This window comes from Trichosurus vulpecula, chromosome 1, assembly GCF_011100635.1.
Source record: "Trichosurus vulpecula isolate mTriVul1 chromosome 1, mTriVul1.pri, whole genome shotgun sequence".
Classification (NCBI taxonomy): domain Eukaryota; kingdom Metazoa; phylum Chordata; class Mammalia; order Diprotodontia; family Phalangeridae; genus Trichosurus; species Trichosurus vulpecula.
Window position 1 is genome coordinate 486,032,601 of NC_050573.1, and position 23,713 is coordinate 486,056,313.

General features: G+C 38.4%; 1 protein-coding gene and 1 non-coding gene across 2 annotated transcripts; one reads left to right on the forward strand and one right to left on the reverse strand.

Annotated features, from left to right (window-relative positions):
• Window positions 1–1,146: 1,146 nt before the first annotated feature.
• On the reverse strand, window positions 1,147–1,703 carry LOC118831908 (60S ribosomal protein L7-like). Its single transcript, XM_036739390.1, has one exon. It carries the CDS (start codon window positions 1,675–1,677, stop codon window positions 1,147–1,149), a length of 531 nt encoding a protein of 176 aa, XP_036595285.1. The 5' UTR covers window positions 1,678–1,703.
• A 12,280-nt stretch (window positions 1,704–13,983) lies between these two features.
• On the forward strand, window positions 13,984–14,108 carry LOC118835101. Its single transcript, XR_005009450.1, has one exon. It is a non-coding gene; the product is annotated as a U6atac minor spliceosomal RNA (small nuclear RNA).
• Window positions 14,109–23,713: the final 9,605 nt, after the last annotated feature.

The following is a 23,713-nucleotide window of genomic DNA, read 5'->3' on the forward strand; positions in this document are numbered from 1 at the left end:
GAGCAGAAAGAAGATAATAAACATCATCTTTGAAAGAAAACCAGTATTCTTCACTGAATAAGGTAAATTGCCTGCACCTACAAAAATAATCTCTTAATAAAAAGCAACACTCAGCTTAAATGACAATATTATGCTTCACATTAACACAGAAGTTTAAAAGAATTAAGGAGAAAGGACCATTTACATGCTTTCCGAGAAAACTGATGGCACCTTTGTTAAGATAATGATTTTATTCAGTGTGATTATCAGTTGTTGATACTGTTGTAGTATTTACTTTCTTAACATTATCAATTTAGGGGAAAAAAATTCACCTTTAGCATTCCAAAAAATGTTTTTTCGATTGGTCATGATGACAGCCATCTCCCTGAAGTGGCATATCAAGAATGTTTTAATGGACCACCTTCAGTGTGAGAAGAGTAACTTAATCTTACTCTGAGAGATATCATGCTTTGCACAGAAAGACTGTACAAATTGTACCCAACTGTGCTGAATATTAGCAAGTCTTACAATCACTGTAATATTCATTAACATTCCAGCTCACATCATGGGCATGACTAAAGGAAAAAAAGTAATGCAACTGGGCAATAGTTCAAATATTTATAAGAATCCATTTTGAATCTTTTGGGAAATTATGTGCACTGAAAGTTTTAAGTTGTAGGACAAAGATTGTGCATAATATTAATTGCCAAATGATCTTCATAAATAAAAGTAATAGAAATATTCTGATTAACTGAACATAGGAAATGTTGATTTTACTATGTTTGCTGCAATTTAACAGATAATTTCAAAAACAATTATTAAGAATCTATTTCATGTGACAAGTGCTAGGGACACAAAGATACATACATGCATACGCAATATGTACGTGTATGGTATGTGCATGTTTGTCTGTATATGTAAATATTGTGTATACACATATGTGTATATGTATTTATGTGTGCATATATGTATATATGGCATATGTTTATGTTTGTTATTTTTTTTGTCACAGGCATTTTTATTAACAGACCATTAGAAAAATAATCATGGTAGAGACCTTTAGTTCATTCTTCTAATAAGCCTGTTGATCTGGTCTCCCCTGTTACCAGCATCTCCACCTTCCACAAAATGTGTAGTCTTTTTCTTCATTCCGCCTCATGGAGAAGGTCATTTGAAGGGCCACAGGAAGTTGTTGGCAGCTTTGAAGTGCTTGCCAACAGTGTAGATCTCATGGATCAAGTTCTCCATGCAGATAATTCCATATTTACCAAGAGGTTTTGCAATAAGGGCAGTATCTGTCAGGGCAATCCTCTGTTTCTTGATCTTGCCATAACCACGTTTGTAAATCAGGTCATTCACAGACTTCAGGTTTGGGTAACCCCATCCAATGTATGGTTCCACAATCCTCAGCATGTTAATAGAAGGCTTGTTAAGTTTAACAAAAGTGCCATTGAAGATTTGGTGAAGATGAAGAAGTTGCAATACTTTTCGGACCTGTGGGCTCACACCATTGATACCTCTGATTCTAATCACAAAAGCTAACTTGGGTTCAGCAGGTACATAGTAGTTTCCAGTTTTGTGTGCCATTCTAGCCAGTCGGATTTCACTCCTGTACATCTGTCTGTACTCCTTATGGTAGGCTTTAGCTTTTTCATAGATAACTTTTCTCCGTATTTTACGGAGCTTTTTAATAGCCATCTTCTTCTTCAAGTGTTTGGCCTTCAGTATTGTGAAGCCTTTTGCTTTTCAGAAGGGATTCTGAAACAGACGGTAGCTTCTTCTTTTCTTCTACGCCGGCCATGATTCAGCTGGAAAAAGAGTATGTTTGTTTCTATACATCGATATTTATTTATGCACATTTTTATACCCTCAAGGAACTTATAGTCAATGGTGAGAGATAAATAAGACATGCACACAAATAATGCAATTCTTAGAGAAATGCTTGAAGTCTGGTCCTGGAGAGGGTCTGACCTACAGACCTTTAGAACTGTTTGAACTCTTTTGGGCTACACTTGCTGAATAATTGTTAAATAACCATGTTGTCCTTATGATCATGAGAAGGCAAAGTGCCAACACATTGTACTTTTCAGGAAAACTTCCAGTCACGGAAATTAGCCATTTTGTTTGTTTGTTGGAGACATTGGTTCATTTAAAGGGTTCTGACTGATATTGTTTAATTTAAGGATTCTTATGGGATTGCAAACCTATTTAAATAAGCCCCAGAGTTTCTAAAAATAATTGTGAGTTACTGAGATACCCAATAAAGTCCTTAAGAACATACACTTAAAAAGTTAACTAGAAAGATCATCTAATTGGCATCAGTCACCAGCCTCACTTTCACCTACAGATCCATCAGGGTCCAGTGGCCAGATATCAATCAGGACAACTGTAGATTGCCCAGGATGCAGTAAGAGACCTTGGCACTTTTAAACTAAGGTCTTTTTCAAGTTCTCATTTTGAGTGAGGCAACATCTATTTAGTGAATAGACCTCTTTAAGAAGTGAAGGGGGAGGCAGAGCCAAGATGGCAGCAGGAAAGCAGGGACTAGCATGAGCTCCCCACCAAGTTCTTCCAAAAACCTATAAAAAATGGCTCTGAACCAATTCCAGAACTGCAGAACACACAAAATAGCAGAGGGAAGCAAGGCTCCAGCCCAGGACAGCCTGGATGGTTGCTGAGTGAGGTCTTTTGCTCACAGACTGGGAGCGGAGCAGATCCCATCGTGGGCAGCATGGACCAATCAGACCAGGAGCCAGGCAGAGTGGGCCCTGGCGCCCTGAATCAGTGAGCTGTGGCAGTTGCCAGACTTCTCAACCCACAAACACCAAGACAACAAAGAAGAATGGCAGAACCCACAAAATAGTGGAGGGAAGCAGGGCTGTAGCCCAGGACAGCCTGAATGTTCTCTGGGTAAGGTCTATCCTGCACGGAGCTGGGAGCAGAGCAGAGCAGAGCCCAGAGTGGGCAGCGCGGACCAACCAGAGCAGGAGCCGGGTGGAGCATGCCCTAGCACCCCGAATCAGTGAGCTGCAGCAGTTACCAGACTTCTCAACCCACAAACACCAAAGACAACAGAGAAGGTTAGTGGGAAAAGCTACTGAGGGGAATGCAAGGCTGGTTCAATATTAGGAAAACTATTAGCATAATTGACCATATCAACAACAAAACTAGCAGAAACCGTATGATCATCTCAATAGATGCAGAAAAAGCCTTTGACAAAGTACAATAACCATTCCTATTAAAAACACTAGAAAGCATAGGAATAAGTGGAACCTTCCTCAAAATTATAAATACCATCTACCTAAAACCACCGACAAGCATTATTTGTAATGGGGATAAGCTAGATCCATTCCCAATAAGATCAGGAGTGAAACAAGGATGTCCATTATCACCCCTATTATTCAATTTGGTACTAGAAACGTTAGCTGTAGTGATAAGAGAAGAAAAGCAAATTGAAGGAATTAGAATAGGAAAAGAAGAAACTAAATTATCACTTTTTGCAGATGATATGATGATTTATCTAGAGAATCCTAGAGAATCAAGTAAAAAACTATTTGAAATAATAAACAACTTTAGCAAAGTTGCAGGATATAAAATGAACCCACATAAATCCTCAGCATTCCTATACATTACTGACAAAGCCCAACAGCAAGAGATAGAAAGAGAAATTCCATTCAAAGTTACTGAAGGCACTATAAAATATTTGGGAGTCTATTTGCCAAGACAAACCCAGGGCCTATATGAACATAACTATGAAACACTTTTCACGCGAATAAAATCAGATCTAAATAAATGGAAAAATATCAGTTGCTCATGGTTAGGCCGAGCTAAAATAATAAAAATGACAATTTTACCTAAATTAATCTATCTATTCAGTGCCATACCAATAGAACCACCAAAAAATTATTTTACTGAGCTGGACAAAATAATAACAAAATTCATTTGGAAAAACAAGAGGTCTAGAGTATCTAGGGTATTAATGAAAAGACATGCTAGAGAAGGTGGCTTAGCCACACCAGATATTAAACTGTACTACAGAGCAGCAGTCATCAAAACTGGTTAAGAAACAGGGGTGTGAATCAGTGGAATAGGATAGGTACACAAGTAGGAGAAATCAACAAGTTTAGCAATCTACTCTTTGATAAACCTAAGGAGGCCAGCTTCTGGGCTAATAATTCACTATTTCACAAAAACTGTTGGGAAAATTGGAAAATGGTAGGGCAAAAACTGGGCATAGACCAATATCTTACACCATATACCAAAATAAAGTCAAAATGGGTTCATGATTTAGGAGTTAAAGCTGATACTATAAGTAATTTGGGAAAGCAAGGAATAGTTTACTTATCAGATTTGTGGAAAAGTAAAGAATTCATGACCCAACAAGAGATAGAGAGCATTACAAAATGCAAAATGGATAATTTTGATTATGTCAAATTGAAATGTTTTTGTACAAAAAAAGCCAATGCAACAAGAATTAGGAGGGAAGCAGAAAATTGGGAGAAAATCTTTGCAACTAGTATCTCTGATAAAGGCATCATTTCTAAAATATACAGGGAACTGAGCCAAATATATAGGAATACAAGCCATTCCCCAATTGAGAAATGGTCAAAGGATATGAACAGGCAGTTTTCAGAGGAAGAAATTAAAGCTATCTATAGGCATATGAAAAAATGCTCTGGATCACTACTGATTAGAGAAATGCAAATCAAAACAACTCTTAGATACCACATCTCTCCTGTCAGATTGGCTAAAATAACAAAACAGGAAAATGATAAATGCTGGAAAGGATGTGGGGAAATTGGAACATTGTTGCATTGCTGGTGGAGTTGTGACCTGATCTAGCCATTTTGGAGAGCAGTTTGGAACTATGCCCAAAGGGCTAAAGATATGTTCATACCCTTTGACCCAGCAATACCACTTCTAGGGTTGTATCCCAAAGACATCACACAAGCGGGAAAAGGACCCATATGTACAAGGCTATTTATAGCAGCTCTTTTTGTGGTAGCCAAGAATTGGAAATCAAAGGGATGCCCATCAATTGGGGAATGGCTGAACAAGATGTGGTATATGAAGGTGATGGAATACTACTGTGCCATAAGAAATGGGGATGATACAGACTTCGTAACAACCTGGAAAAACCTACACGACATAATGCTGAGTGAGCGGAGCAGAGCCAGGAGAACGTTGTGCACAGACACAGATATATGGATTCCGTGAGGACCAACCCTGACATACTGAGCTCTTCTCAGCAACCTAAGGGGCAAGGACAACTCCAGGGGACTCACGATGGAGAATGCTATCTTCATCCAGAGAAAGAACTGTGAAGTTTGAATACAGAACGAGGCCCAGTACATGCTCGCCTTTTTTGCTTCTCTTTTGTTTTTGTTTTCGGGTTTTTTTTTTGGTTCTGTTTCTTCTTTCTCATGATTCATTCCATTGGTCAAAATTCTTCTCCACCACTTGCCTAGTGCATAAATTAATTCAACGTGAAGTTATACAGGACAGTTATATGAGCTTCCATGCTGTCTTGAGGAGGGAGGGGAGAGGGAGGGGAGAAAATCTGGAACTCAAAACTATGTAGAACCATGTGTGGTAAACTAAAAATAAATAAATTAATTAAAAAAAAGCTACTGAGGACAGGGGGATAGAGTTCACCGTTCAGGCACCACCCCAGGGGCAGCAGAAGTGGGGCAGCTACAGAATTACAGCTGCAGTTGCTTCTGGCCCCAGGCCCACCTGGTGGGAGGAATTAAGTGGCCGATCAGAGCAGGAGTGCAGAGCCTGCTGAAGATCTAAGTCCAGTCCAGGTTGGGGGTTCTTGGGGAAGGAGGAGTGCTGGTGTGGCAGAGCTGGCACATGCCCCCAAGCTTGGAACACAGTACTCTTCACTCTACAAGAGTCATAACCCACTGAAAAACTCAAAGGTCAAATAAGTTGGCTGGGAACATGGCCAGGCAGCAAAAATGCAGCCAGATTCATTCTCAGACTTTGGAATCTATTTTTGGAGACAAAGAAGACCAAAACATACAGACAGAAGAAGTCAACAAAGTCAAAGAGCCTACAACGAAAGCCTCCAAGGAAAACATGAACTGGTCTCAGGCCATGGAAGAGCTCAAAAATGATTTAGAAAAGCAAGTTAGAGAAGTAGAGGAAAAATTGGGAAGAGAAATGAGAATGATCTGAGAAAACCATGAAAAACAAGGCAATGACTTGCTAAAGGAGACCCAAAAAAATACTGAAAAATATACCGAAGAAAACAACACCTTAAAACCTAGACTAACTCAAATGGCAAAAGAGCTCCAAAAAGCCAATGAGGAGAAGAATGCCTTGACAGGCAGAATTAGCCAAATGGAAAAGGAGGTCCAAAAGGCCACTGAAGAAAATACTGCTTAAAAATTAGATTGGAGCGAGTGGAAGCTAGTGACTTGATGAGAAATCAAGATATTATAAAACAGAACCAAAGGAATGAAAAAATGGAAGACAATGTGAAATATGTCATTGGAAATACCACTGACCTGGAATATAGATCTCAGAGAGATAATTTAAAAATTATTGGAATACCTGAAATCCATGATCAAAAAAAGAATCTATATATCATCTTTCAAGAAATTATCTAGGAGAACTGCCCTGATATTCTAGAGCCACAGGGCAAAATGGAAATTGAAAGAATCCACAGATCGCCTCCTTAAATAGATCCCAAAAAGAAATCTCCTAGGAATATTGTCACCAAATTACAGAGTTCCAGATCAAGGAGAAAATACTGCAAGCAGTCAGAAAGAAACAATTTGAATATTGTGGAAACACAATCAGAATACCCCAAGATCTAGCAGCTTCTACATTAAGAGAGTGAAGGGCTTGGAATATGATATTCCAGAGGTCAATGGAGCTAGGATTAAAACCAAGAATCACCTACCCAGAAAAAACTGAGTGTGATGCTCCAAGGCAAAATATGGATTTTCAATAAAATAGAGGACTTTCAAACTTTCTCAGTGAAAAGACTAGAGCTGAATAGAAAATGTGACTTTCAAACACAAGAATCAAGAAAACATGAAAAGGTAATCAAGAAAAAGAACAAGAAAAAGGAATTGCAAGGGACTTACTAAAGTTGAACTGTTTTGTTTACATTCCTACATGGAAAGATGATGTGTATGATCCATGAGACCTCAGTATTAGGGTAGCTGAAGGGAATATGCATATATATGTATATATATGTATATATATATGTATATATATATATATGTTTATATACATATGTATGTGTGAGTGGGTGTGTATGTATATATGTATGTATATATAAATAAATGAGAGAGAGAGAGGAGAGAGAGAGAGAGAGAGAGAGAGAGGGGGGGGGCACAGGCTGAGTTGATGATGAAGGGAAGATATCTAAAAGAAATAAAATCAAATTAAGGGATGAGAGAAGAATATACTGAGAGAGGGAGATAGGGAGAGATAGAATGGGGATAAATTATCTCACATAAAGTGGCAAGAAAAAGCAGTTCTGTAGGAAGGGAAGAGAAGGCAGGTGAGGGGGAATGAGTGAATCTTGCACTCATCAGGTATGACCTAAGGAGGGAATACCATACCTACTCAATTGGGTATCTTACCCCACAGGAAGGAAGGAGGAAGAAGATTAAAAAAGCGGGGATGATAGAAGGGAGGGCAGATGGGAGTGGACGTAATCAAAAACAAAGCCTTTCGAAAAGCGACAAGGTGAAGGGAGAAAATTCAATAAAGGGGGATAGGTTAGGAAGGAGTAAAATGTAGTTAGTCTTTCACAACATGAATATTGTGGAAGGGTTATACATCATGATATACATGTGGCCTATGTTGAATTGCTTGACTTCTTAGGGAGGGTAGGTGCGAAGGGAAGAGGGGAGAGAATTTGGAACCAAAGTTTTACAAACAGATGTTCAAAAACAAAAAAAAAAATTTGCATGCAATTAGAAAATAAGATACACAGGCAATAGGTCATAGAAATTTATCTTGCCCTACAAGAAAGGAAGGGAAAAGTGGATGGAAAGGGAGTGGGGTGACAGAAGGGAGGGCCGATTGGGGAAAAGGGCAACCAGAATATATGCCATCTTGGAGTGGTGGGGAGGGTAGAAATGGGGAGAAAATGTGTAATTCAACGTCTTGTGAAAATCAATGCTGAAAACTAAATATATTAAATAAAAAAAGAAAGGTTGGGAGGTGGGGAAAAGAAGTATACGTGCATATAAAATAGGTGAATATTTACAAAAATAATATAGAATGCCATGATTGTTGGCATTCGAACAAGAAACAGATAATTCGAATAGCCCATTCTCAAGAAAAGAAATTGAAGAAGACATGAATGAATGCTTCAAACATACAGTACCAGGAGCAGATGGATTTATAATATATTTCTATTAGATATTCAAACAATTCTTATATTACATAAACTATTTATTAAAACAGGAAAATAAAGGATTCTATGAAATCTTAAAAAAAAAAAGAAGTGAAGGGAGGGGAGGCGATGAGAAGAGAGAGAATAGGGGAGGGGTGTGGGGAGGGGAAGGGAGCCAAGAATGGAGGGATCAGGAAAAGAGGAGAGGAGATGCCCAACTGGAACGGGCCAGCTAGCTCCCCCTTTAAGCAGGTTGGGAGAAAAAACATAACCTGTGAGTAACCCAAGCTGCCTGAAGGGCAGTTCCAGTTGGGTGACTCAGCTTATCTTCTCCTCTCTTCTCCTCTCCTGTTCACTCTGCTCCCCTCTCCTCTCCTGTCCTCTCCTCTCTGCTTACCTGAGTATGTTCTGTCCAAGTGAAGGGAAATTTTGATGACCGAAAGCTACCTGGTTTACTGGGGGTTTACCAGCTAGATTTCTTTCTCAAAGACCAAGCCTTTAACCCAGTTCACTCTGGATCTCACAGATTGGACAACAATAGGTCCCTGCCCAAGCACCACTTAATGGTTATTTTTTGGGCCCTCTCGGCTCAGAGGGAATAGATAGATAGATAGATAGATAGACAGATAGATAGATAGACAGAGATAGAGATATACAAATAGTTATATATATAGTTATATATTTTATATTGTCACCATATGTATCATTATTGTTACTGTCTACATGAGTATGTACACATACCTATACATATACACACTTATACATATATACATATACTAAAAAGCATACTATATATACACATACATACATATATATCCACACACACACATATACATGTGTGGGTATATATGTATATGTATATATGTATGGTGAGAGAGAGAGAGAGAGAGAGAGAGAGAGAGAGAGAGAGAGAGAGAGAGAGAGAAGCATTTTCCCTAATTAATCTGTGGATTTTAAGTGAAATTCCTTTCAGTTTCTTGTACCGAATCATTTAGATATTTAGATTTTGGTTTCAATTTTCCACTTATATTACTAATGATATACATGTGTGTGTATGTATGTATGTAAGTATGCATGCATTTATGGAGAAAGACAGGAGGGGCCCAATGTGAGTAGTGAGACCCTCCAAGTTGTGAGGGCTTTCATTGTGTGGCTTGGAGCTAGAATAGATATCTCTAGCTTCATCTCCTTCCACTTTTCTCAAAGGGAGACTGATTTCTCCCAAGAAGGGAAGCAAGAGTTTGGAGCCAGATGCTACTGTGCTCTCCTCAGAGAGAGAGAGTATCAGGTTAGAAGTATATTTATCTACTCTCTTGGTATTTTTCATCTAGGGGATGTGAAGAGGATCTATCTAATTACTTATTTCTATCAATTTGGGGGTGTAAGGTGATCCCAAGCTTTATATCTAAGGCTTGACTCTTTTCCCACCAAATGCTAGTTCAATACTGAAAATACATAGAGAACAGAAAAGAATGATAATTTATCCAAATCAGAGCAAAACAATAAACAGAGAAGCTATTCATAGGAGAATATATACTAGACAATACAAAATGAAGAAGCCCAACCATTGGGAGTAACATAACTCAACTCAGATGAGAGAGTGTTCTAAATATCACCTAAGGGGAAAACTCCCTGAAGTCTCTAGAGTAGCAAGCTGGACATAAAGACATGTTAAAGAATCGTTAAAGAATCTCAATGTCACTGGTTTCTTTCCAGATTCTTTTCTTCTGATGTTGGGTTGTTTTCTTCCATCTTCCTTCTGGAATTTGAAGGCCAGAAATGCCCAAAGCCACTTTACATTTTAAGAACTGAGAAGAAGACTTGAAGCTTAATGAGTCCCTAAAGGTGACTTACTCTAAAGATTCCCAAAGGGGGACTGAGAAAGGCTCTCTCACCTCTTATCAACTCCATCCTGTCCCTTGAGCAGGGAATTCATCTCAGGCTTTAGGTCAGGGGCTATCTATCTATCTATCTATCTATCTATCTATCTATCTTTCTTTCTATCATCTCTCTCTCAAATTTTATTTTTCTCCTTTTACTTTGCAAGTAAACAACCTTCCAGCTCTCTCCAAGACTGAATCTATGTGAAAGAAAATGAACAGATTGGCTGTTTAAACAATATGAATAAATCCAATATTTGGAAACATCAAGATTATTTGGTAGCCATTTTTACCAAATATTTGATTTCATAGTGATACAGGATTGGAGAGACAGGGTCTCAAAGTAAGACCTAGTTACATCCGGTTACATTTTTTATCCTTTTGTTAAAGCTTATTTATACTGAGGGGCAAGTTCCAGTAGGTTAATGATTCACCAGCAGTCTGGATCACACCTCTAGTACTTCTCAAGCTTCAGATTTAAACAACAGAGAGACAAAAATAAACATTTAAGCCAAAACAGTAGGGAGAAATGGGAATCATGTCCTTCTCATAGCACACTTGATCATCCCCACGGTTAGAATAAAAAACTCCAAGCCCTGGAGACTATATGCATGGTACAATGTATCATCCACCAAGAAATGTTCCCTGCCTTAATCTTTTCACTGTCAAATTTATTTCAGCAGTATAATCCAGACATTTTTATTTCTTTTATTCATTTCAACCTTCACATTCAAAGAGATATTTTTCTTTCATTTTCATTTGTTTTCTTCTTCTTTTGTAATGTTCTATTTGCATTTTTTCTTCCTCAGTTGCTTTTAAACACATACTGTTGTACCCTCATTTACATTGCAGCTTGAAAATGTATAGATTAGATGAGGTTACTTACTTTCCTTAATTAAGCACATCGATATTTCAAAGGAAATAAAAAAATATAAAATCTTTGACATTTTAAGAAATTGTAATTTTCTTGCTTTTTATATATATTGAGGGCTAAATTCTTAGACTGGAAACCAATCAGGTAATAATTCTCATTCTTGCAAAGTTACTTGTCTACTTATAAAATAATAACTCAAACTAAATAAATTAAAAGTATTCACCAGTTCATTTTGTTTTTATATTTAACATATGAAAGTTTAATAAATTTATACAAATACAGCATAGGCTGAGAGTGTTCACTCAAAACATCCTTGTAAACTTCAGGGAGACTCCAAACACATACTGACTTATTGTTTGAGCCATGTGATGGATGTTGCATTTTAATATGATATAATCAACCATGCATGGTCTGTTGATCATTTCCTCCACCCAGTGACACTGGCAGGGAAGCAGGGTGATACAGATTTTAAAAGAAGATAGTTGCTGGCTCTTGGTGACTGGCTCTTGGTTTCTGGCTCTTTGTAAACAAAACAGTTCAACTTTAGTAAGTCCCTTACAATTTCTTTTTCTTGTTCTTTTTCTTAATTACCTTTTCATGCTTCTCTTGATTCTTGTGTTTGAAAGTCAAATTTTCTATTCAGCTCTGGTCTTTTCACTGAGAAAGCTTGAAAGTCCCTTATTTTATTGAAAATCCATATTTTGCCTTGGAGCATGATACTCAGTTTTGCTGAGTAGGTGATTCTTGGTTTTAATCCTAGCTCCATTGACCTCCGGAATATCATATTCCAAGCCCTTTGATCTCTTAATGTAGAAGCTGCCAGATCTTGGATTATTCTGATTGGGTTTCCACAATACTCAAATTGTTTCTTTCTGGCTGCTTGCAGTATTTTCTCCTTGATCTGGGAGCTCTGGAATTTGGCAACAATATTCCTAGGAGATTTCTTTTTGGCATCTATTTGAGGAGACGATTGATAGATTCTTTCAATTTCTATTTTGCCCTGTGGTCTAGAATATCAGGGCAGTTCTCCTTGATAATTTCTTGAAAGATGATATCTAGGCTCTTTTTTTGATCATGGCTTTTAGGTAGTCCAAAAAGTTTTAAATTATCTCTCCTGGATCTATTTTCTAGGTCAGTGGTTTTTACAACGAGATATTTCACATTGTCTTCCATTTTTTCATTCCTTTGGTTCTATTTTATAATATCTTGATTTCTCATCAAGTCACTAGCTTCCACTCGCTCCAATCTAATTTTTAAAGTAGTATTTTCTTCAGTGTTCTTTTGGACCTCCTTTTCCTTTTGGCTAATTTTGCCTTTCAAGGCATTCTTTTCCTCATTGGCTTTTTGGAGCTCTTTTGTCATTTGAGTTAGTCTATTTTTTAAGGTGTTGTTTTCTTCAGTGTATTTTTCAGTATTTTTTTGGGTCTCCTTTAGCAAGTCATTGACTTGTTTTTCATGGTTTTCTTGCATCCTTCTCATTTGTCTTCCCAATTTTTCCTCTACTTCTCTAACTTGCTTTTCCAAATCCTTTATGAGTTCTTCTATGGCCTGGGGCCAGTTCATGTTTTTCTTGGAGGCTTTTGGTGTAGGCTCTATAACTTTGTTGTCTTCTTTAGGCTGTATGTTTTGGTCTTCTTTGTCACCAAAGAAAGAATCCAAAATCTGAGATGGAATCTGGGCGCATTTTCAGTGCCTGGCCATATTCCCAACCAACTAACTTGACTCTTGAGTTTTTCAGTGGGGTATGACTGCTTGTAGACTAACGAGTTCTATATTCCACGTTTGGGGGGGAGGTGCCAGCTCTGTCAGACCTGCACTACTCCTTCCCCAAGAACCCCCAGCCTGGGCTGGGCTTAGATGTTCAGCAGGCTTTTTCACCCCTGCTCTGATCCGTCACTTAATTCCTCCCACCAGGTGGGCCTGGGGCCACAAGCAGCAGCAACTGTAGCTGCTCCACCTCTATTGCCCCCGGGCCTGGAAGCCTAACCGCGAACTCCTTCCACTCACGCAGCTTTTCCCACTAACCTTCTCCACAGTCTTTGGTGTTTGTGGGTCGAGGGATCTGGTAACTGCCACAGCTCACATATTCAGGGCGCTAGGGGCCCCATCTGCCCGACTCCAAGTTTGGTTGTTCCATGCCGCTCAGGCTGGGCTCTGCTCCACTCCGTACCCAGCTCCCAGCTCTGTGTGGGATAGACCTCACCCAGAGACCATCCAGGCTGTCCTGGACTGGAGCCCTGCTCCCCTCTGCTGTTCTGTGGGTTCTGCCACTCTAGAATTGGTTCAGAGCCATTTTTTATAGGTTTTTGGAGGAACTCTGTACGGAGCTCACTCTAGTCCCTGCTTACCAGCTGCCATCTTGGCTCCGCCCCCCTATTTATTTATTATTTAATTTTTCCCCAGTTACATGTAGGAGCAATTTTTAACAGTTGTTTTTAAAACTTTAAGTTTCAAATTCTCTCCCTTCTGTCCTCCCTCCCCCACTGAGAAGTCAAGCAATTCCATGTAGGTTAAATATGTGTAGTTATGCAAAACATATCCATTACAGTCATGTCATGAAAGAAAACAAAGACAAAAAACAAACTTAAGAAAAATAAAGAGGAAAAGGAAAAAAAAAGTTGCTTCAGTCTGTATTCAGACACCAATTCTTTCTCTGGGGATGGATAGCATTCTTCATCCAAAGTCCTTCAGGGTTGTCATGGATCATTGTATTGCTGAGAACAGCTAAGTCATTTACACCTGATCATCTTACAATATTGCTGTTACTTTGTACCCAGCACATTGCACTTTGCATCAACTCATGTAAGTCTTTCTAGGATTTTATCAGAGCATCCTGCTCATCATTTCTTGTAGTATATTAGAATTCCATCAAAATTACACACCACGTGTTGTATGAAAGGAGAGAAGGTTAGCACTCCCCTTGATAAGGATGGAAGAGGTCCTAGTGGCCTTTACAACACATATATGATTAAGGCATTGCCACCTACTCTGTGGCATCTAACCATGTTTTGGGGCAGCTAGGTGGCGCAGTGAGTAGAATACCAGTACTGGAGTCAGGAGGACCTGAGATCAAATCTAGCCTCATGACACATGTACTAGCTGTGTGACCTTGGGGAAGCCACTTAACCCCAACTGCCCTTCCAAAAAGCAAAAAAAAAAATTACACACCACAACTTATTCAGCCATTCCTCAATTGATGTACATTCCCTCAATTCCTAATTCCTTACCCCAGAAAAGAGCTGCTATCAATATTTTTGTACATATAAGTCCTTTTCCTCTTTGATTTTTATCTCTTTTGGGATACAGACCTAGTAGTGGTATTCTAGGTCAAAGGGTATGTATGGTTTTATGTCCCTTTCAAGTACTGTAGAACCATAGTGAAGATAACACAAGATTTAGCAGCTTCTACCTTAAGGGATAGGAGGGCTTGTAATACGATATTATGGTGGCCTTGATATCTCACACAGTCATTAGCTTCTGGCTCCATTCTAGCTTTTAAGGAATTATTTTCTTCAGCGAGTTTTTGTACCTGCTTTTCTATTTGGTCAATTCTGTTTTTAAGGCCTTCTTCTCCTCATTGGCTTTTTAGACTTCTTTTGCCATTTGGTCTCATCTGCTTTTTTAGATGTTATTTTCTTCAGTGTTTTTTGGGTTTCCTTTAGCAAGCTGTTGACTCATTTTTCATGATTTTCTTCCATCACTATTATTTATCTTGCCAATTTTTCCTCTTTTCTTAATTTATTTTCTTTTTTTCAAAATACAATACAAATTATTACTAATAAATACAAATAAAATACGTGTAAAAAGTTAAAATAAATACAAATATAAAGGAGATAGGTTTAAGCGCTACTTTAGATATGTACTGGCTAGACAAGCCACTTAACTCTTCAGTGTGCAAAGCAGTTTTCTAAGAAGATAAAGTACAGAGAAGATGCTGACCTGTATTTGCAGAGACATTTTATTTATCCAGGAAGTTGGCTATATCAGTGAAATTACAAGTCGAGTTTCTATCCTTAAGGATGATGCATGTGTGTAGTACAAATAAGATGTAGATGTGTACATGAGTTGTCTAAATGCAGCTTGGGGGAAGGCATTGATTGATATCCCTGCAATCTTGCCTAGTCCTCTTCAAGCAAGATTGATACCTGCCTGGATGAGAGCTGGAGAAGGGACTACAAGGCTAGGTGCTCTGTTCTGCCAAAATAGGGGGGGCATCCTAGAGGAGAATTATGTTTATACCTACCTCCCAAAATATTATTTAATATTTTTGAGTTTTCAACATTGATTTCCACAAGAATTCGAGTTACAAATTTTCTCCCCATTTCTATCCTCCCCCACCCCAAGATGGCATATATTCTGATTGCCCCTTTCCTCAGTCTGCCCTCCCTTCCGTCACCACACTCCCCCTACCCCGATCCCTTTTTGCCTTACTTTCTTGTAGGTCAAGATAGATTTCTATACCCTATTGCTTGTATAACTTATTTCCCCATCGCATGCAAAAACAAAATTTTTTTGAGCATTTTCTTTTAGAACTTTGAGTTCTGGGGGGTGGAGCCAAGATGGTGGCTGAAAAGCAGGGACTAGCATGAGCTCCCTGCCTAGTCCCTCCAAAAACCTATAAAAAATGGCTTTGAACCAATTCTAGAACTGCAGAACACACAAAAGAGCAGAGGCAAGCATGGCTCCAGCCCAGGACGGCCTGGATGGTCTCTGGGTGAGGTCTATCCCACACGGAGCTGGGAGCAGAGCAGAGCAGAGCAGGGCAGAGCCCAGCATGAGCAGCACGGACCAACCAGACCAGGAGCCGGGCGCAGTATGCTCTAGCACCCTGAATCAGTGAGCTGCAGCAGTTACCAGACTTGTCAACCAACAAACAAAAAAGACAACAGAAGTTAGTGGGAAAAGCTGCAGGAGTGGAAGGAGTCCGCAGTTCAGCTACCACCCCGGGGGCAACGGAGGTTGGGCAGCTACAGAAGTACAGCTGCAGTTGCTTGCAGCGCCAGGCCCACCTGGTGGGAGGAATTAAGTGGCAGATCAAAGCAGGAGTGCACAGCCTGCTGATGATCTAACCCAGAATGGGTTGGGGGTTCTTGGGGAAGGAGGAGTGCTGGTGTGGCAGATGTAGCACATCCCCCCCAAACGTGGAACATAGAACTCTTTAGTCTACAAGCAATCATACCCCGCTGAAAAACAGAAGGGTCAAGTTAGTTGGTTGGGAATATGGCCAGGCAGTGAAAATGGACCTAGATTCAGTCTCAGACTCTGAAATCCTTCTTTGGTGACAAAGAAGACCAAAACATACAGACAGAAGAAGTCAACAAAATCGTAGAGCCTACAACAAAAACCTCCAAGAAAAACATGAACTGGTCTCAGGCCATAGAAGAGCTCAAAAAGGATTTGGAAAAGCAAGTTATAGAAGTTGAGGAAAAATTGGGAAGAGAAATGAGAAGGATGCAAGAAAACCATGAAAAACAAATCAATGACTTGCTAAAGGAGACCCAAAAAAATACGGAAAAATACACTGAAGAAAACAACACCTTAAAAATTGACTAACTCAAATGGCAAAATAGCTCCAAAAAGCCAATGAGGAAAAGAATGCCTTGAAAGGCAGAATTAGCCAAATGGAAAAGGAGGTCCAAAAGACCACTGAAGAAAATACTACCTTAAAAATTACATTGGAGGGAGTGGAAGCTAGTGACTTGATGAGAAATCAAGATATTATAAAACAGAAACAAAGGAATGGAAAAATGGAAGACAATGTAAAATATCTGATTCGAAAAACAACTGACCTGGAAAATAGATCCAGGAGAGATAATTTAAAACTTTTTGGACTATCTAAAAGCCATGATCAAAAAAAGAGCCTAGATATCATCTTTCAAGAAATTATCAAGGAGAACTGCTCTGATATTCTAGAGCCACAGGGCAAAATAGAAATTGAAAGAATGCACCAATCACCTCCTCAGATAGATCCCAAAAAGAAATCTCCTAGGAATATTGTCACCAAATTCCAGAGCTCCCAGATCAAGGATAAAATACTGCAAGCAGCCAGAAAGAAACAATTTGAATATTGTGGAAACACAATCAGATCTAGCAGCTTCTACATTAAGAGATCGAAGGGCTTGGAATACGATATTCTGGAGGTCAATGGAGCTAGGATTAAAACCAAGAATCATCTACTCAGCAAAACTGAGTATCATGCTCCAAGGCAAAATATGGATTTTCAGTAAAATAGGGGACTTTCAAGCTTTCTCAGTGAAAAGACCAGAGCTGAATAGAAAATTTGACTTTCAAACACAAGAATCAAGAGAAGCATGAAAAGGTAATCAAGAAAAAGAACAAGAAAAAGAAATTGTAAGGGACTTACTAAAGTTGAACTGTTTTGTTTACATTCCTACATGGAAAGATGATGTGTATAGTTCATGAGACCTCAGTATTAGGATAGCTGAAGGGAATATTCATACATATATATGTACATATATATATGTTTATATATACATATATGTATATGTGTATATGTATGTATATATGTATGTATATATATACATATATATATACTTGTATATATATATATATATACAGAGAGAGAGAGAGAGAGAGAGAGAGAGAGAGAGAGAGAGAGAGAGAGAGAGAAGGCACAGGGTGAGATGAATATGAAGGGAAGATATCTAAAAGAAATAAAATAAAATAAAGGCATGAGAGAGGAATATATTGAGAGAGGTAGATAGGGAGAGATAGAATGGGGTAAATGATCTCGCATAAAAGTGGCAAGAAAAAGCAGCTCTGTAGGAAAGGAAGAGAAGTCACGTGAGGGGGAATGAGCGAATCTTGCTCTTCTCAGACTCGATCTGAAGATGGAATACCATATATACTCAATTGGGTAACTTACCCGACAGGAAAAAAGGAGGAAGAAAAAGATTAAAAAAGGCGGTGGATGATAGAAGGGAGGGCAAATGGGGGTGGAGGTAATCAAAAATAAACACTTTCAAAAGGGAACAGGATCAAGGGAGAAAATTCAATAAAGAGGGATAGGTTAGGAAGGATCAAAATATAGTGAGTCTTTCACAACATGAGTATTGTGGAAGGGTTATACATAATAATACGCATGTGGCTTATGTTGAATTGCTTGACTTCTTAGGGAGGGTGTGTGGGAAGGGAAGAGGGGTGAGAATTTGGAACTCAAAGTTTTAAAATCAGATGTTCAAAAACAAAAAAAGTTTTTGCATGCAACTAGAAAATAAGATACACAGGCAATGGGGTATAGAAATTTATCTTGCCCTACAAGAAAGAAAGGGAAAAGGGGATGGGAGAGGAGTGGGGTAACAGAAGGGAGGGCTGACTGGGGAACAGGGCAACCAGAATATATGCCATCTTGGAGTGGGAGGAAGGGTAGAAATGGGGAGAAAATTTGTAATTCAAATTCTTGTGAAAATCAATGCTGAAAACTAAATATATTAAATAAAAAACAACAAAAAATAAATAAAATAAAAAAAATAGAACTTCGAGTTCCAAATTCTCTCCCTTCTTCCCTCCCCACCCACCCTTCTTGAGAAGACAATCAATCCAACATCAGCCACACATGTATAATTATACAAAACACTTCCATAACAGTCATGTTGTGAAATACTAACTATATTTCCCTCCAAACTATACTGTCCCCCTTTATTCAGTTTTCTCCCTTGACCTTGTCTCTTTTCAAAAGTGTTTGCTTTTGATTGCCTCCTTCCACAATCTGACTTCCTTCTGTCATCCCCTTCCCCCCTACTTTCCTGCAGGGTAAGATACCCAACTATGTGTGTATGTTATTCCCTCCTCAAGTCAAATCCAATGAGAGCAAGATTCACTCATTCCCTTTCACCTGCCCCCTCTTCCCTTCCAATAGGACTGCCTTTTCTTGCCACTTTTATGTGAAATAATTTATGTCATTCTATCTCTCCCTTTCTCCTTCTCCTAATATATTCCTCCCTCACCCCTTAATAGTATTTATTTATTTATTTTTAGATATCATCCCTTCATATTCAACTCACCCTGTGCCCTTTGTCTATATGTATGTATATTATATGTATATGTATACATATGTGTGTATATATACACACACACACACACACACACACACACACACACATATATATATATATATATATATATATATATATATGTATATATGTATGTATGTATATATACCGTTCAGTTACTCTAATACTGAGAAAGGTTTCATGAGTATCAAATATCTTTCCATGTAGGAATGCAAACAAAACAGTTCAACTGTAGTTTCTCTTTCCTGTTTACCTTTTCACACTTCTCTTGATTCTTGTATTTGAAAGTCAAATTTTCTATTCAGCTCTGGTCTTTTCACTGAGAAGGCTTGAAAGTCCTCTATTTTATTGAAAATCCATATTTTGACCTGGAGAATTATTCTCAGTTTTCCTGGGTAGGTGATTCTTGGTTTTAATCCTAGCTCCTTTGACCTCGAGAATATCATATTCCAAGCCCTTCAGTCCTTTAATGTAGAAGCTGCTGGATCTTGTGTTGTCCTTATCGTGTTTCCACAATATTCAAATTGTTTATTTCTGGCTGCTTGCATTATTTTCTCCTTGGTCTGGGAACTCTGGAATTTGACCACGATATTCCTAGAAGTTTTCTTTTTAGTATCTTTTTCAAGAGGTGATCAGTGGATTCTTCCACTTTCTATTTTACCCTCTGCTTCTAATATATCAAGGCAGTTTTCCTTGATAATTCCTTGAAAGATGATACCTAGGCTCTTTTTTTGATCGTGGCTTTCAGGTAGTCCAATAATTTTTAAAATATCTCTCCTGGATCTATTCTACAGGTCAGTGGTTTTCCAATGTGGTATTTCACATTGTCTTCTATTTTTCATTTTTTTTTGGTTCTCTTGTATATTTTCTTGATTTCTCATAAAGTCACTAGCTTCTACTTGTGCCATTCTAATTTTTAAGGTAGTATTTTCTTCAGTGATCCTTTTACATATTCTGCCTTTTAAGGCATTCTTCTCCTCATTGCCTTTTTGGAGTTCTTTTGCCACTTGGGTTAGTCTATTTTTTAAGGTGTTATTTTCTTCAGTATTTTTGGGGTCTCCTTTAGCAAGTCATTGACTTTTTTTCATGATTTTCTTGCACCACACTCTTTTCCCTTCCCAATTTTTCTCTACTTCTCTTACTAGCTTTTCTAAATCCTTTTTGAGCTCTTCCATGGCCTGAGACCAATTCACATTTTTTCGGAGGCTTTGTATGTAGGATCTTTGGCTTTGCTCTCTTCTTCTGTGTGCATGTTTTGATCTTCCTTGTTACCAAAGTAAGTTTCTATAATCTGAGTTTTTTAATTTGTTAAATTAGTTTCCCATTCTATTATTTGATTTCTAACTCTATGGAGGGTGTCCTTTCCTAAGCTTCAAGAGTTTTGTGCAGCTGTTTTCAGAGATACTTCCAGAGAACCAAAAGTTTTCAGTTTTTCCAAGGTGGTACTGGGCTCTGGTCTGTGAGCAATCACAAGCACTATTTTCTGCCCTAGAACCAGGGGGATGGTCTCCTTTCCACTACTGTCACAAGCTCTGCTATGCCAGTGCTCCTCCTGGCCCCAGCACTGCCACTTCTGACTGATCCAGATCCTAGTACGGGCAAAACAACAGAATCTTGCCTCAGTGCCAGCAATGAGACCCCCATAATCTCCTTCTGACAAGTTGTTCTATCTTCTTACCATCTGTGGGCTGAGAGCTCTGTAAGCAACCACTGCCACTGCCACCACCACTGCTACCATTGGTGATTCAGTCAGCCTGATCTTTGTTTGCTGGGGTCAGGGCTGTGCTAGTGTTGAGGATGGACTTCATTCTTCTCACAACCAGGTCTGACTGCTCTTTCCTATTGAATTTCTAAACTGTCTTTTACATTTATGGGTTGATAAGTCTGGAAACTGCTACAGCTGCCAGTTATTCAGTCCCCTGAGACCTGCTCCAGGTTTGCTGCAGGCCGGTATCTGCTGACATGGTCTGTGCTGGACTGTGCTCCTCTCTCACCCTGGTGAAACAGACCTTTACTGTCAACCTTCTTGGTTGTTTCAGGCTGGAAATTTGTTTCACTTTGTCTTTTTGTTGGTTCTGCTGCTCTAGAATTTGCTTAGAGTCATTTTTACAGGTATTTGGAGAGGTTTGGGGAGAGCTCAGGTAAGTCCTTGCCTTTACTCCACCATCTTGGCTCTGCCCACTGATTTATCATTTCTTAAATGTAGTAATGAGTCTCTTTTTTCAAAATTTTTGCCATGGTTTCCAGATATTCAAATTATTTTAGATGATCTCTCCCTGATGTATTTATCATGATTTTTAATGTAGTAGATATTTTATTTTTCTTCTGTTTAAAAAAATGTTGGCAAGAACTATGAGCACATCTTGAAGAAATAAATCAATAAATTATACATGAACATGAAATGAAAGCTATGAAGGAAAGAAATGGGAAAAGTCATACTTTAAAATGTATTATATGTGTTAATCCCTATCAGGTAATGAACTCGAAACATTAGAATGGAAATCAATGGCTATACAATGCAATAATAAATATTAAAATTGAACCAAATACCTGTAAAAAACAAACAAAAAAACAAAGCTCTGAAGCTTTGACTGTCATTGTTATTAAATTATTTTGTTCTTCTTGGCTTTTCTGTTGGACAATTCTTGACACATGTTTTAAAATAGTGTTTTTGTCATTTGCTATTTAATCATAGCACCAACGTATGTTCCTTACTCCAAATTTAGTAAGAAAACTATGCTTTGCTCCCTGTTACATTCAAGGAGGAGGTGGTCTTATAATGCTTCATTGGTTTTGTTTTGTCTGTTTGTTGTTTTGTTTTCTTCTATATTGCTTTGCTACTGATTTGTACTTCCCCTAATATCTCCGAGCTCAAAAGATTGGAAGGTTCCCATGTCCTTCATCAGATCTCTGTAGTTAACTCTCTCTGATAAGGTCACAGAGCAGTCTTCTATCCCTTTGGAGATTTGCTTGATCAGGGAGTTGGGTAGTCTTTTGCCATGTCCCCACCCTGGGACTCCCTTGATCTGGAAGTGCTATATATACTCTTTTGTTCCACCTGGGACTTGCTTCATCATTTTAATGGATCATGTTCTGTATCATCTGAGACTTCTCTCATCAGAATGCTGAGTAGTGTTCTGACATGCCCTCCCACTCCCCATCCCTCCCACAAAGGACTTCCTTATTTAGCAGTTGCTTCAATCCCCTTCCCCCTCAGTTTCTTACAATGAAGGCACTGACTGGTCTTCCACCCCACCCCAATGGTTTGTTGATTAGAGTATTGAGTACACTTGCATTCTTTCTTAAAACTTCTCCAGCTGAAATCAAAAGAATGATAGAAAGAGTTGTTACTGTCATGGGGAGGCTTCATGGAAGAACTAGCATTAGAAGCTGATGATAACAGTTGAGTAAAACTCAAATAGCCAAATAGACAGGGCATTTTAGCTATAGGGTATAACATAAGCAAAAGACACAGAGGCAGGAAAGCATAGTGAGAATTCAATGTCCAATTTGGCTATAGCATAGTGTATAAGTAGTGAGTAATATGAGAAAAGGTATGTTTTTATGGAACACTTTGAATATCAGGGAAAGGAGTTCATGCTTTCTTTAGTAGGCAAAGAAAGCCTGCTAAAGGTTTTAGGACCAAGCATTGAGTAACATGACTAAACCAATGGATATGGAACATTTTTCTGGCAACAGGATGAAAAGTGGATTGGAAGGAGATACAGTAGAGATGGGAAAAACCTGTTAAGCAATTCTTGCAATCCTTTTTGGCAGGTGGCAACAAGTTATTTTGCTAAGATGGTTGTAATGTCCTGGAAGAAGACAGGTAGCTATGATTAATGGTTGTGCCTTTAATACAAATTGTGGATATTGATTAGAGTATTTCTACTCCAAAAGAGTCAGTATTATGCTATTTTCAAGCCAAGAAGGAAATACTTATTGCTTTAGGAGAAAGCAACGTATCTCTTTCAGGCTTATATTCTAGTGACTGACATTACCATGGCAAAGTTTGGCTGATAAGCAGTCTGATCATTACTTTCATATTCCTAATGCTCAAAGCTGGTTTTGAGAACTGAGACAACAATATCAGCCCAAGAAAATATGAAGGGAATACAAAAACAAATAATCAAAAAACCTAAACTCCTCTCTTGACCTTCCCCTACTTACAATGCCAAAGAAACTTCAGAAAAAACAGCTTTATCTAGGCTTTTATGAGTACTGAGAATTTCAATGTTCTTAGTCCCTTGCATTTTCTTTCCAATAAACGTCACGTTTTACTATGTATATACTTATTTTCTTACAGTAACACAACATCTGTGCTTTTCACTGAAACCATCTCTTGCTTCTGTAATGCAGATTTAAACAATCTGGTCTATGAACAAGATGACTGCTATATAATAACATTTTTTTCTTGATCTATGAATAGATGTGAATAGTCTTAGTGAAAGGAGAAGAGGTTGGTTATAAGTTATCCAAAATCAAGTGTTTTGTTTTTTGTTTGTTTGTTTCTAAAGCTCATAGAGTAGCGAATAGGATACTGCAAACCACAACTTATGTCCATTCCTTCACATCACTCAAT

Bases quoted from the DNA above. Each gene is read 5' to 3' on its own strand.
- LOC118831908 (XM_036739390.1), bottom strand. From the start codon at position 1,677: ATGGCTATTAAAAAGCTCCGTAAAATACGGAGAAAAGTTATCTATGAA.